This window comes from Marmota marmota, unplaced genomic scaffold (assembly GCF_001458135.2).
Source record: "Marmota marmota marmota unplaced genomic scaffold, marMar, whole genome shotgun sequence".
Lineage (NCBI taxonomy): Eukaryota > Metazoa > Chordata > Mammalia > Rodentia > Sciuridae > Marmota > Marmota marmota.
The window spans coordinates 67,267,763-67,283,580 of record NW_026000026.1 but is presented as its reverse complement, the minus strand read 5'-3'; the positions used below and the strand labels follow the sequence as shown (position 1 = coordinate 67,283,580).

Here is a 15,818-nt window from a genome sequence, read left to right as displayed (position 1 = left end):
ATATTACACTGAACTAAGCTTGTGAGATTTTAATTTTGGCATGTGAGTTCATAACCACAAAAATGGGAAATGCATTTAATCCAGGATCTTGGAATTTACTATTTATACTAAGATAAATTTAAATATATATATGTATATATATATATATACATATACACTTACATATGTTTGTATTTATTAGTAGTAAAAATCTGGTAAATAACATTCAGGATAACTAAAAAAAAAATCATAATCCCTAGGTATATCTATGAGCCTTCTATTGAAGCAACTTGAGCATCATAATCACACCTTTTCCTAATACTTTATTATGTATTAAATGTGTTTCCCAACCAATTCATTTAAGTGGCCTTCAGAATAATAAATGTTACTGAAATGTACTAATGACTTAAGAAATTTGCTTTTAATTTAAGATTTAGACATATTTCTAGGTTTTGTTTTTGCCAAGAGAATCGATTTTACTAAGACAGGAAGATCATCCTATTTGTTTTCACCAGTCCTGTTAAGTGCTAAATCCTGGCAAGTCCTCAGGGTATCTTCCAGCAGATCCTGTAATCCAAAACTTTTAAATGCACTCACCCAAAAGCACGTCAGATCTTTCTCTAGTGTAAACACCTCCTGGGACAAACTTAAAGGCTGTGCACCATGCACAGAAAAATATGTCTAGAACATAAACCACCATGGCAACAGTCATGGTTTCTCCAGGGCTTGTTCCAGAGCTAACCAGGTGTTTAAGCACTTGAGGCCACATGGATCCAGTGAAGATGGCCAGCACACAGCCGGAAACAGCAGCCGCCCACGTGGGCAGGTAAAGGAGACCCACAGCTGAAGCTGTTCCTGTGTGAGAGAGAAAAGAGGAAAGTGTGAGTCAGATGGGAAGGCAATGAAGTGCTAGGATAACCCGTTTATAGCCTTTTAGAGGCAGAAGGGACCTTAAGGGTGTCCTGCTTCAATCTCCAGACAGATGAGAAACAAGATCCAGCAAGGTTAATGTCATTTGTTCAAGGTCACACAATCAGTTACCCATATGACTGGAGGTGGAATGGGTCTAGTAAGTTTCAGTCCAGTGCTATTTCTTCCAGAAAAGCAGGGGAGAAGAGGAGGAATAAATAATTGGTGTTATGATCCTACCATCGATAAAAACTAAAATTATCCACAATACCAAAAATATGTTCATTAAATTTAACCAACCAGATATAAGAAAGTCAAAAACATGTACAGTTGGGAGCCAGGATTGTGGCTCAGTGGTAGAGTACTTGCTAGCATGTGGGAGGCACTGGGTTTGATACCCGGTCCCAAATAAACAAACAAACAAACAAATAAATAAATAAATGGTATTTTAAAAAGAAAACACGTACAGTTGATTTGATTTCTAGAACATTTTTGTTGAGCCACCTTCTAAAGGAATTTCTACCTATCTAAATGCTGCCCTTTGTCCTATAATATGTACACGGGCTTTTCCAACTACACAGCATCAAAAGAAGATGTGACTTAGTGATGTAGCAACTTTGCAGTCTGTTCATTTATTATCCAACTATCATGGCAATACAATGGTTCATGGCTTTCCCCAGGTTTGTCTCTGAGTTAAAAGGTGTTAGAGGTTGGGCATCCTGCTTGGTTCACAACAGGCACTTAGCAAATATTAGTCCGTTGAGCCAATAGTGAGGTCATATAACATCTCACCCAAATCCTGTAAAATCAGAAACAGCATTTTAGGTCTACCTCACTGTGGAACCATTGACACAAGACCTTCTCATAGACGATACAGCATTTTTGAAACAATTCAATCACTGTTGTATACCTAGGACCCATCTTTCAATGCATCTACAACAGGCTCTTCACTGCTCAGGGTAGTAACTCCAGGAACAGGAGAGCAGAAAGTGGCTCCAGATAGCTTCTTTAAAAAAACAAACAAACAAAAAAAAGAACTACAAAAAAAAAAAAAAGAAAGGTGGATACATCTTTTAAAAAGAAAGTAATAGGGAGATAATTTGCTGCAAACTATGCTGTAATGACTCAATAACCTCTTTCTTTCTCCTTTATTCTCTCATGTCTTGAAAAATGTGAATGAGTTCAAATTTTGGTGTGTGTGCCTCATTTCCCTAATTATTGATGAAAAGTTCAGAACTCTGGAGAGGCTGGTTTTTTTCTTTGATTAATACCACATCCTAACTCCTTGGAGAATTGTCCCTGGTGTGGATCTAGCTGTCATCTTCCTACCAACCTACGTTATTGCTTGTTTTTACCACCTTTCCAGTACAGAGACAAAGAGAGAGAACCTGCTCCTGCCCCTGCTTAGAATATGCATGTAAAGGAAATATTCTTCAAGAATGCCACTTTTCCAATATTAATAATAAATTCATAAAATTAGCAGATGTTAAAAAATTGTCATTTGTTTCTTAACCAAAAATGTCAAGTTTTAATTATGCAAGAAAACTCTGAATCTATGCAGCCTACATAAGCATCACACACAAAAAAACTAGAACACATAATGGGAATGTAAATATCCACACAATGATTAAAGATGGATTTTGAGGTAATGTTCACTGGCAGTAAGAAATCAATGAATTTTGAATCTATTATAAGGGTTGGTCAATAAGATGTTGAGTTAATCTTCTCTCAATAAGTAAAGACTGAACCTTATGAAAAGATTTTTTTATACCAGTTATTAAACCCAGGGGTGCCTAACCACTGATCCACAATCCCAGCCCATTTTTTTATTTTTTATTTTGAGACACTAAGCTTCTGAGGGCTCCCTAAGTTTCGGAAACATGCTTTGAACTTGTGATTCTCCTGTCTCAGCCTTCCCAGTGGCTGGGATTTGGGTGTGTGCTACTGCCCCTGACTTTTGAAAAGACAGAATTTAAGGCTCTGAATTGCAGCATATCAGAGTAATGGCTTTAGGAGAAGAGGGAAGATGACTATAGAAGCCTAATCATGATCCTATTTGATAAATTTGCTCATAAGAAACTAATGTAAATCAATGGATGTGTAACTGATGTGATTCTGCAATCTGTATACAGGGTAAAAATGGGAGTTCATAACCCACTTGAATCAAAGTGTGAAATATGATATATCAAGAACTATGTAATGTTTTGAACAACCAACAATAAAAATTAAAAAAAAAGAAACTAATGTGACCACATTGGTTTTGGCATGGCAGAGATTGAGCTCAGTCTTCTAGGGTTGGTCCTGGGAGTAGATGCAAAGGCCAGAAGAGTAGTACTCTGTCCTAGCTAAGTCCTGAGGGCAACTGCTATTTGTTGAGCTTCCTATTGTCTGCCAGAACAGTCATCCTATGTGATCTAAAATTAGGCCTCAGAAAACTCTAACAGGCAACTATTATTATCTTCATGATATAAATGAAAAACACAGCCATACAAAACTCAGCACAAAATACGCCAGGAGAAATTAACTAAACTGCTGAGTTTGTAATCTAACCTAGTAAGCAGATTTGAGACTACATATTTTATAAGTTGAAGGCTTTGAATATCAATGGGGGATGGAAATTTATCTGAACTTCCAACAAGGGAACCATGGTGGAAGATCTAGGAATACCTCCTTTTTGCTAAGAGAGCCAGCATCTGGACCTCCAGGCTCTCCTGTGTTAGAGGGAAGAAAGTGAGGAGTAGTCAAACGAGACAAGGTGAAAAGAGCATCATCATTCTAGGATAAGGAGCAGAGTCGCCTTTGATAACAATGTATTTTACCAGAAATTATTTTATAAGAAGACATTATTTTTGTTGGTTCATTTATTTAGTCATTCATTTATTTCTTCATCACTCTCTCAATAACTGAAATATCACCATAATATCCTATATTTCTGCTCTATTATATGTTACTATTGGTTTTAAAGTAACTTTCTGATAAATAAGCTAGAGAAGTTAAGTAGGAAAAAACAGTACAGATTTTGTGATTACCATGTTACAGATGTAGCTTCAGACTTCAGGATGTTAAATAATGTCTTCAAAGTCACAACAGCTACTCAGTGTGAGACACACAGTTTTACTTTTTGTTTCAAATTGAATACTCTGTTCATGATTTCTGCCTGGTTAAGAGGCAGAATACTCAGCTTAGGTGGGAATGACATAAAGATAATTGTATACTGGTTCCTGTGGAGAATGGTGAATTGAATCAAGGACTCTGACTGCCTCATGGCTGCATTTGGGCTGGGAACTTCCTGTGCAAAGGTGCAGGTCAAGATGTCCCAGTTGCTATTGTGACACTGGCCTGGGGAGGCTCTGTGCTAAGGCAAAGAGCTATGTCAGTCTGGACCTTGAGCTTAGGCACCTACTCTAGGGGATAGAGAATTCTGGGAATAACAAGATAGCCTCCGTGTCTCCCAAGTTTCACTACAACCTTCAAGTCTGTCTGCTTTATTGCAACTTTCTCATGAATAATTTTTTGATGATAAGACCTATTATAATAAATGTGCTGAGCTAGATCTGGGTCATTGTTCCTCCATCAGAAGACAGTGTCCCACCTGGTCCCAGCTTTCTCTATGTGTTTGTCTTTTTTCAATCCCCCATCACCCCTTGCCGGTTTCTAAATTAACAGCTATGCTGGGCACGGCACATTCCAATATCTGAGGATAATTGAATTCAAAGATATCTTAAAATTGGACATACTGCAAGGAGGAATAGTGGTAATGTTTTATTTTTCTGAAATAGTATAAAAAGGACTCTCTTCTTTTTGATGCCATTTTCATGTTTTATTTTTCAATTGACATAAAATCATACATGTTTACCATGGACATTGTTTAGAAATATATATATATTTCTATATTATGTATACATATATTCACCACTTTCTCCCTCTCTCTCTCCCCCACCTCACACACATACACACACACATTATAGAATGACTGAATCAAGTATATTAAAACATGTATTACCTCAAATGGTCATTATTTTTGTTTCAGAAGACTTAAAATCTGTTCTCAGCATTTTCACATATGTGCTATATTATTATTAACTATAGTTACCATGTTGTGCAACAGAGCTCTTGAACTTTTCCTTCCCATCCAACTGAACTTTTGTATGCTTTGATCAACATATCCCTGAAGCAGCTCAGAGCCACCGGTAATCACCATTCTGCTCTCCATTTCTCTGAAATCCATTTTTTTTAGTTTCCAGATGAAAGAGAGATTATGCAGTATTTATCTTTGTGTGCCTCGATTATTTCACTTAACATTTAAGTCCTGCAGGTTCCTCTATGTTATTTCAAATGACAGGGATCCCCTTCTTTTTCAAGGCAAAATAGTATTTCATTGGTTATCTATATCACATTTTCTTCATCTGTTCATCTGCTGATGGACACATAAGTTTATTCCATATCTTTGCTTTCATGACAAGTCCTGCAATAAATGACATACTGTTTTATTTCCTTTGAATAGTAGGACTACTGTATCATATTTGTGTGCATGATTTTCACCTTATCCTTTTAAAATATTTTGTTTTTTTTTATGTTATTGCTTCCCATCCTCTGGATTTCATAGCAACACATACTTGCTTACCTGTCTTCTATTTTTCTCAGTGCTTTAACCTTTTCTCTTGCCAGTTATTATCTTGAGACTACACTGTGTACATTTTTCACTTTAATTTTATCTATATAACTCAATAGACAATCTTTTAACAGACAATCTTTTAATTGAACTCAGAGTGATCTTGGAATACTAAGACTTTAAGTTACATGTTCATATGCAGAAAAACATTTTCCATTCCTATATTTTCTATGACCGGTTTTATAGGAATTTGAAATGAATCCTGAGTAAATGGTAATGAGCTGAATGAAGATGAATAATATTTAATAAAATATGTAAAACCTCAAATGAAAATAGGTGACATCAAACTTATTTATGAGAAAAAATTCCCAATCTGACCATATTGTGAACATTAAAAAAAATTATAACACATGACATTTTACTTGCATCTTCATTTATTATTGATTCCAGAATAGTCAAGGAAAACATGCCTCTAGCCATTTCAAAAGAAGTAATTAAAAACCAGTAACACATATAATCACACATAAGTAGGTGATTTCTAAATATAACTCTTTCTTGAATAAATATTGCTTATATATTTTGGATTTTTCCCTTTTTTGGTATTACAACATATTAAATGTAATTAAAATGACATGCATCAAAACATAATGTGGTTATGTTCAATTTTTATGTTTTTGTGTAACAGTTAAAGTAAATAAAAAGAAAAAAAAAATAAATTTTGAAACCTCTTCAGATTAAGCCAAATACCAAGTCCTTATTTCACACTTAAAATTTTTATTCCATAGAAATATTTTGTTCAATTAAATTAAAATGAAGACGTTGCACAGGAAAATGTTTGTCTTTTAAAATAAATTATGTAATATTTCAACAAATTACTTAATTTATTTTTAAATGCATTTTACAAAATTCTTGTGTGACAGGTTATGAAATTTAAAATATAAACTTTTTATCATTTTCAAAATTTCAAGGCTGGATTCACAAATGCTTAATTGTTCATTTTTTTTTTTTTTGAGAATTATTATCATGGTCTCTACAGAAACTATGTTCTTTCCTTATAAAGGTTATTTTTACTTAACAAAAGAATGAAATATTAGTAAAATAAAATGAACATGAATTTAATCTATTATTTAATGATAAGATCATTTTTCCTTTCAAGTGATTCCTTTTTTCTTTTCTTTCTATAGGCTGAATTAAATAATCCAATCAATCCATTCACTAGATATAGTACAAAAGTTTCGTCGAATGTAGAGGAAGAAGTTTTCTCCAAATATATTGGATGGAGAATTGCCAACACACTTTCCAAACTGTTATTTCCCTCTCTTGATGCCCAAGTTCTCCCTTCAGAGAAACGAGTGGTCAAACGGGATCAAAAGAAATACCTTTGTGAAAAACAGGAGACCATGAAGAAAAGATTCCTACGTTTTACTGTAAGGTAAGTGAAACACTATTAAATACTTTGAAACAATATTAAATACTTTGAAGTCAAAGTCACAGAAATTGTAGACAATTGTGTATCACATTATTGAACTCAGTTTCTTTCATGTTATTTTGAACTCAGTTTGTTCTTCAATTCATGGCTCCATTACCTCCTAAATATTCTATACTGATCAAGATACTTTGAGCAAGTTATTGCCTTTTCAGAAATTTTTTCTTCATGTTTAAAACAGTTATTATGTAATTCAGATCAATGTTAAAGTAATTCTTATGTGGAAGTCTATCAGATTAAAAACAAGAATGATATCATTCAGCATTCCAAATTTTAAGACTATATTCATTTTACATGCGTGTTTATGTGCATGTATGTACATACGTTCAATATATATTTAATGTATTTAACTTAGAGTCTTAAATATAGTGGACATTCAATAAGTGATAGGTATGAGGATAATTTTTTTATGTTTAAACCCCTTAAAATTTTTTAAAATTTACTTCTAATGACTTCATAAAGCCACAGACTTAGAAAAGATTAAAGGGGATAATTTTCAAATTTATTTGCCATTTCTTCAATGGTAGATTGACTTCACATTCTTAGGATTCTTGTTACCAGTTACCACACTTAGATTTTTCCCAGACTGACACTTTTTTGACAGATTTAAATGTAGACAAGGAATCACTCTGTTGATATATAACTGAAGCTACATGTTTTACAATTTTAGATCTTTCAGTAAAGTTTTAATCAAGACAAAGATTTTTTAAATTTGTTATTTAAACCAAGTCACTCTTAAGAGTTTGTTTTGTTGTTCATTTTTTTTCTTATTAAGAGCACAATCAAATCAGATTTCTTTGTATTTTTAACAATTCATTTTTTATGTTTTGATTGTCTGCAAAACAGTATGTTCCTGGTAGATTATTATCGAGAGTTGTTAGATCGCACTTTGATCTCAACTTTGTCATTCTTGGTTTTATTTTTATTGATTATATCAGCTATATCTTGTGCATGTCTCAGATATTACATTTGATTGGCTTTGTCTTTGTTTCATCTTACCATCTGAGTTTTTTTTTTTTTTTTTGCCTGAACTAAAGGAAATTTGACCCCAGTGAATAAACTTAGTTGGTTTAAATAGCTGGTGATCGTGTATCTATAAATTTGGATTTATGCATTTCATTCCCACTTCTGAAAATATACTTTAAGTACTTATTTTTATTTATTTTTCACTTAACCAAAACATTATCTACTTTTAAAATCAAATATATTGTTTTTGCCTCCAAAAGTGAGAAGTAATTTGTATGAATATAAAATTCTTGGTAAAAATTCACTTACCCTTTATAATTATCACCACAATATCATATTGTGCTTGAAGAGTCTGATGTATTATGTGATTTTTCTTTTCTTTGTGGGATCCCCTCCTCTTTTTCCTATAACAAAAGGTGTAGCATATTCTCTCTGTCAAGCATTTTTATGAGAAATGCTTTAGAATTCTATATTCTAAAGGCATAACATGAAAGCCTCCCTCTCTACTAATGACCATTTGCCTGCTTCCGCTCCATCCCTCCCCATCTAGGTCACATCATCAGTAATTTCTCTGTGTCTTTTCAGGGACCCTAGAATGCATATATAAGAAAGTGTGAGTCTTTTTTAAAAGTTCTCTCCATTTTTACATGAATGTTAACATACTAAACATGCTATTTGGCATCTTAAATTTTTAATTTAAACTCATATCTACAGCTCTTTCCATTGCAAACATAGGCAATTTTCACATTATTACTTTTGATACAATATTACGTTTTTCTTAGTGTCTGTATACCCTAATTTATTTAACCAGTTCTCTATTTGGGTTGTTGATTGTCTACAAATACAGGCAGAGCCACACAGATAACCTTTACGCATGTCTTTTTTTACATGCAAGGTAAATTCTCAAAAGAGATGATTTCTGGGTCAAAATCTGTATGCCTTCAAAATGTTAGAAATTTCCAACTTGCCTCTCAGAGTACTTGTGCAAGTTTATATCTCCAGCAGAAATGGATGTGAATGCTTGCTTTTCTACACAGGGTGTTGATAAACATTTGGGCTTTGACGATCTGAGATGCAAAATATGGTTTTTAAATGTAGTCTTAATTTTTACTCTTTAGGATGAGTGGTTTGAACACCTCTCATGTGTTAAGAGCCTTTTGTATTTTGTTTATTTAGAATTTAACTCTTTTTTTACCCATTTCTTCACTGAATTTTTGTTGTTTTCACCTTGCTTTCAGGGAACTATTAATTCCTATACATGTCACTTTGTTCATGGCAAAGGCTGTAGATTTTCCCCCACCATTTTAATTTATCTTTTAATTTCATTTATAGTAATTTTTGGCATAGATTCTTTTCCTAAATAATATGGTTTGTTAATTTTCTCTATAGTTTATGGGGTTGAGGATTTTTTTCAGTCTATTTAGAAAAGCTTTTTTTAATTTAAGACTAAAATCTTATCACTTTGTATTCTATTTTTAAAAACTTATTCCATAAAATACAATCATTGTTCCATCTGAAAGTTTTTTATGATGATATGATTTGGATAGGAAGTGTCCTCCAAAGGCTCAGAGCTTCAAGACAGTCCTGAATGTAGCAATGTTCAGAGGTATGGCTTTGGGAAAATGATTGGATCATAAAGTGTTAAACTCATCAATAGACTAATTTATTGATGAGTTTGTACCTGAATGAATTTTTAGAAAGAGGAGACCAATTAAAGGAAGTAGGTCCCTGAGGGCCTTGGTACCTTCTCTCTCTCCCTTCTTCGGACTGCCATTAGGTAAGCAACTCTTCTCCACCACAGCCTTCCACCATGACATTCTTTGCCTCAGGCCGAAAGCAATGGATCTGGCCAACCATGGACTATAACTACTGAAACATGAGCCAAAATAAACCTTTCATTTTTTAAGTTGTTCTCAAGTATTTAGTCACAGTGACAAAAAAATTGTCTAAAACTTAGTGTAAAGTGTAGATCCAAATGGACTGTTCAGTTATCCCAGTATTTTTTTATTGAGTTATCCATTTAACTTCACCACTTTTTTATATGTTAAATATTATCTTTTACAAAACACTAAATTCCAATTTCTTTTGTGTCTAGTTCTGGATTTTTAAATGCTGTTTCTTTGTTCCAAGCTATTTTTAAAGATGTTCCCAGAATGTGACTATATAATGTATTTAAATATGTAAATTTAATTATTTTAAATATATTTTAATATAGATCAAGCTAGTTGAATATTGATTGTTTTTTCTGGATTTTTCCCTCAGCTATTGTTGTTTATTCATTTTCATATCACTTTTCAAGATAGTTTTTCTAATGCTAACAACTTATTCATATGTTTATATAATCTTAAAATTTTACATGAACTTTATAAAACCTATATTTCCATGATTTTGAAGATTAATATCTCCAACAGCATGATTTGTTCCTTCCATTTATTCAGAATTTTTTCTTTTTAAATTCTGTAATACTGTTTAAATATTTTCATATAAACCTTGTATTTTTTGATAAGGTTATTGCTAAGTATTTCATTTGTTTTATTGCTAACATAATCTTTTCTCTAAATGTAGCCTCCCACAGTTTACTCCTTATATATGTTGAATGCTATTGCATTCTATAGATTAATTGTACACCCTATTACTACCTTATTAAGTTTACTTACTGAGATTTTTTGTCTTGATTCACAATTAGTTTCAGACAGTTTATTTTTCTTCTTTTTTAGGTATGATTGTGAGTTTTAATTTTTTATCAATGTATGTTTCTTATGCAAAAATAACAGGCTTCATTGTGGCATATTGTACATGCATATAACATGTTATAATTTTACTTCATTTCTTTTATGAATTTTATTTTCAGTATGCCTAGTAAAATACTAGTGAATGTTAACATTTCTCTGTCCCTGCTTTTACTAAGAAAAATTCTAGTGGCTTTAGAACTATATTTTCTCATATTCATTGGGCACGTTTATAAAAAATATTTGGGCAATATATAGGAAACTCACTTTAGATTTGAGGACACATAGGGTGAAACTGAAGAAATGGAAAAGGATATTTCATGAAAAGTGGTAAGCAAAAGAGAGCTGGGGTAGATATATATATATATATATATATATATATATATATATATATAGAGAGAGAGAGAGAGAGAGAGAGAGAGAGAGAGAGAGATAATAGGTAAAAACTATCAAAAAAGACAAATAAGCCATAATATAATTAGTAAAAGTATTAATCCACCAGAAAGTCATAACAACCATAATTATAGACATAATTAATATCAGAACACCTAAATATAAAAAGGAAAAGTTGATGTAATTGAAGGGAGAAAGAGAATCATATTACAGTGGTAGAAAACTTTAATATCCTACAATCAATAATTGTTAGAAGAATCAAATAGAAGATCAATATGGAAACATTGGGATTGAACAACAGTATAGATCCAATGGACCTGACAGACATATAAAGAACATTCACCTCAATAACAGCAGCATCCATAGTCTTCTCAAGTGCAGCAGAACTTTCTCCCAATAGACCACATTATAAAAAGTGTTAACAAACCCAAGAAGACTGAAATCATACCAAGTTTCTTCACCAACCACAATAGGGTGAATCAACAAATCAATGGAACAAAACCAGATAATTCACAAATACTTGGAAATTACACAACACACTTAAGATACCATGGAGTCAAAAAATAAATCAAAAAGGAAATTAGAAAACATCTTGAAAGAAACAGAAATAAATCAGCACAATAAAACTTATAAATACTGCAAAAACTTTTAATAAATACCCTCATTAAAAACGAAGAATGATCTTATATAGGTAACCTAACTTTATATCTCAAAGAGAAAGGGAAAAACAAAAAACTAAAACTAAACCCAATGTTAGCAGAAAGAAAAAAAAAGTAATTTTTTATTCTCTCTTCCTTTGGGTAAAACAAAGGAAGAGAGAATAAAAAAAATAGAAAAAGTCAAAGTAAGCAAAATGGGCAAGACTTTTGATATATTATTTAAAGAAGAATTGAAAATATCAGAAATAAAAGAGATATTCAAATGATACCACAGAAATAAAAATGATCAGAAAAGACAATTACGGATAATTATGTGGCAACAAACTGAATAACCTAGAAACATACAACCTACCAAGTCTACACCATGAGAAAATATGAAGTCAACTATAACTATTATGGACATTGATTCAGTAATCAAACAACTTCCAACAAAAGAAGGCTCTGGACAAGATGGCTAAACAAATTCAAATTCTACCAAACACTGGAAGAAGAATTAATGCCAATTTTTCGTACATTCTTACAAAAATTGAAGAGGAGGAAAGATTTCCAGACTTGTTTTAAAAGGTCAGCATTATCATGATACCAAAGCCAGACAATAACCACCTAAGAATAAAAACAAACAAACAAAAAAACACTGTCAGACAATAACTCTGCTGAATATAGATGCAAATATCCTCAACAAATGCTAGCAAACAGACTCTAACACTTACTGAAAGGGGATTTTTATTCCAGGGATGTAAGGATAGTTCCATATACAAAAAATCAATTATTAATAGTATGCAAGATTAAAAATTGTGATCATCTTAATATATAGTGAAAATCTATTTGACAAAATTCAACACAATTTTATGATGAACACTATCAGCACATTTGAGAATAAAAGGAATGTATTCAACATAATAAATGCTGTAATAAAAATCCACCTCTGGATCACACTCCATGGTAAAAATGGACTTTTTTAAAAAAAAAAAATCTAAGATCAGCAATAAGATAAAGACTCCATTGTTGTTTTTTTCTATTCAATATGATACTAGAAGTCCAGTCAGAGTAATTAGATAAGAAAAAAGGAAGAAAATGCATTTATATTAGAAAGTAAGAACTAGAATTTTTGTTATTTGCAAATAATATGATCTTGTATAGAGATGATTTTATTGATGGCACCAAATAATTATTAGAACAAATGAATTCAGTAAAACTGTAAAATGTAAAATCAGCATACAAAATCAACTTATTTCTATGTGTGAACAACAGACTATGTCAGAGAGAAACTAGGAAAACAGTTGCATTTACAATTAGTATTCCCCCCATGAAAAAAAAACTTAGGAATTCATTTAACTAAGGAAATAGATATATTACATTAAAAACCACAAAACATTGATTAAAAAAGAAAGAAGACAAAAACAAATGAAAGATATACTGTATTCATGCATTAGAGAACTCAATACTGTTAAATTTAAATGTCAGTACTAACCATAGAAATCTACAGACTCAGTAAAATCTCTACAAAAATTTTAATGATTTTTTTCTGTTTGTCAATAATTTCATTTTTTCTTTCTTTTTAATTTATTTTTATTGGTGCATTATAATAAAATTTATGTAATTTCCACTACATAATAGTGGGAATCATTATGCCGTATTTGTACATGCACAGAATTTTATTAAGCTCTTTCCCTGTATCTTCTGTTTCCCTTCACTCTCTCTTTTCCTGATATGCTTGTTCTACTCTAGTAATCCCCCTTCTATTTTTATTATTATTATTTTAATTAGTGCCTAGTTGTATCTTTTCAATCAATATAAAAAAATCTTTAAAATTTATATGGCACTACAAATTATCATGAATAGCTAAGTCATTGTGAGAAAGAAGAACAAACGGTAGGCATCACATTTTTTGATTTCCCATTTAACCAATTCTTATATTGTATATTTATGTAAACTATTATTTAAGCTTCAAAGTCATGGATATCTCATTTCCCAGAGTTATGCTTTATTGCAAGTATAATAATGGGGTTCAATAAGACCAGTAGGTAGGCTTCTCTTTTGTGTATACAAATGGTCAACAGAAAATGCTTGAGAAGGATTTGATAAAGTTTTCAATATTTTTTTCAAGACTTCGAAAGTTATTAGGAAGATGTGTAGATTTTGGGTTTAAGGATTACACAGCCTGGGCCTTAGTGAATCTGGAGTGCAGAGATACATATTACAAAACTACTTCAGGATATGTTATACTTTTTTGTGAAATTGTAACATGATCAAAGTACAATGAAAATGCTGATTTCAAATGGAATAGGCAGGTTTTGGGGTTTATTTTAGAATCTTCAAATGTATTCTGTGCATTCTCAAGAAACATAGAAATGGATGAAGATCAGTTGGGAGTCACAAAGAACATTAAACAACTCTATTTGATTTCACATCCAGAACAGTTAAAGGAAGAGCTAACCAGAAAAAAAAAAAAAAAAAACCATTGGAAATATATAAGAAACTGGTTGTTAACCAAAGGAGATGAAAGAAACAGCAGGGAACGAGGAAAGAGTAAAAAGGCAGATGTAGATGAATGTGCCTGCTAGAATCCAGAGAAAAGAAAAGGGTGAAAACGAGGGGAGATATGAATAATGTTTGGGGACAGGGAAGGTAGAAAAACAGAAATGGAAATCATTACATACAGGGCTGGGGATGTAGCTGAATGGTAGAGCACTTGCCTAGCAGGTTCTGGGTTCAATGCCAGCACCACAAATTTTAAGAGTGAAAAATTATAAGATAAGGACTCCATTGTTTTTTTTTTATTCAATATGAATAAGAAAGTTGAATCTGACCAAAAGGAAAGAGATATGCTGAGAATGAAGGGTACTGAGAAATATGCACATGGTTTCAGAGAAGGTGAAGAGAATTTGCAAAGTCAGAGAAGAATAAAAAGAGAAGTAGAGTGGTATTAAGACCCAAAAAGTCCTGTAGGTTTTGAAGGATTAGTAAATTAAACTTCTCATCAGAGCCTACAGTTCATTAAGTAAATGACAATCATTCATCACTGGTCTTTGAAAAAATGTTATCCGCTTATCCATTTTTTCACAGCTCATTACAGGCTCCAGAAATTAAATTTAGTGTCTTTCTGCTGCAAATGAGAGAGCCTCAGCAATACAGCAGCCCTAGAGTCTCTCTAGCAGTAATGCCCCTTGTTTCATAGCTACATAGCAGCGCACTCTGCTCCATTCACAGGGCAGTATGTGAACATCAACCCCTGGAGTCCTGCATACTGCCTGCTCCTTTGGGGGCAAGCTATTCTCTAAGTACAAATGAGAGGGGTGGAATAGGGAATGACATTAAGACCATTAAGAACAGTTGGGGTATGGTATTTACCTATTAGTTGTTTAAAACCCATTTTAAATCTAAGCTATGTTTTGAAAAAAATGCCTGTGGCTCACTAGCCACTAAGTGTGGGAAATTCTATTTCTTCCGTTTGTTTTGTTCTCCATCAAACCAGCAACCCCATAAGTAGATTTTATTGTTATTCTTCACCTCTTCCCATTTCTAAACCTACAAACTTGGAATTAATGGAGCTGGTTGTCTATCTGAGCACATTGCAGCTCCACGAGTCTAATCTATACTTAAACCCCAGAGTGTGCCAGTCTTTTCACCCTGGAGAGGTCTGTATTCAGTGTCACATCACCAATTCCTCATGTAGTATATCTAGAAATTTCCAGTCTGTGTTTTCAACAAATAAAAATCAAAAGACAAGAAACATTAATAACGAACTGTGACCATCCACAGAGCAGGCCCAGCGGCCTGCTGAGGGGCAGAGCTGCCCCCCACCCCCAGCGCCTGCCAGGTAGGCGGAACGGTGACCACCGGCAGAAAAGGCCCAGTGGCCCACGGCTGAACAGAGCTTCCAATCACTCCTGCAAGGTAGGCGGGCTTGCGACCCACCAGCAGAAGAGGAGCAGCGGCCTGCTGAGAGGCAGAGCCGCCCCCTCCCCCTGCGCTGGCAAGGTAGAGGGAACTGTGACCATCCACAGAGCAGGCCCAGCGGCCTGCTGAGGGGCAGAGCTGCCCCCCACCCCCAGCGCCTGCCAGGTAGGCGGAACGGTGACCAC

The 15,818-nt window shown here is 33.2% G+C and overlaps 1 protein-coding gene across 2 annotated transcripts in view; it reads left to right on the top strand.

Annotated features, from left to right (window-relative positions):
* Nucleotides 1–15,818, top strand: part of Tmem232 (transmembrane protein 232) — a 256,123-nt gene that overhangs the window by 143,216 nt on the left and 97,089 nt on the right. For both annotated transcript variants that reach the window (XM_048811573.1, XM_048811574.1), the window contains exon 14: nt 6,685–6,932. In XM_048811573.1, the coding sequence (XP_048667530.1) occupies nt 6,685–6,932 (248 nt within the window). The remainder of the gene's footprint in view (nt 1–6,684; nt 6,933–15,818) is intronic.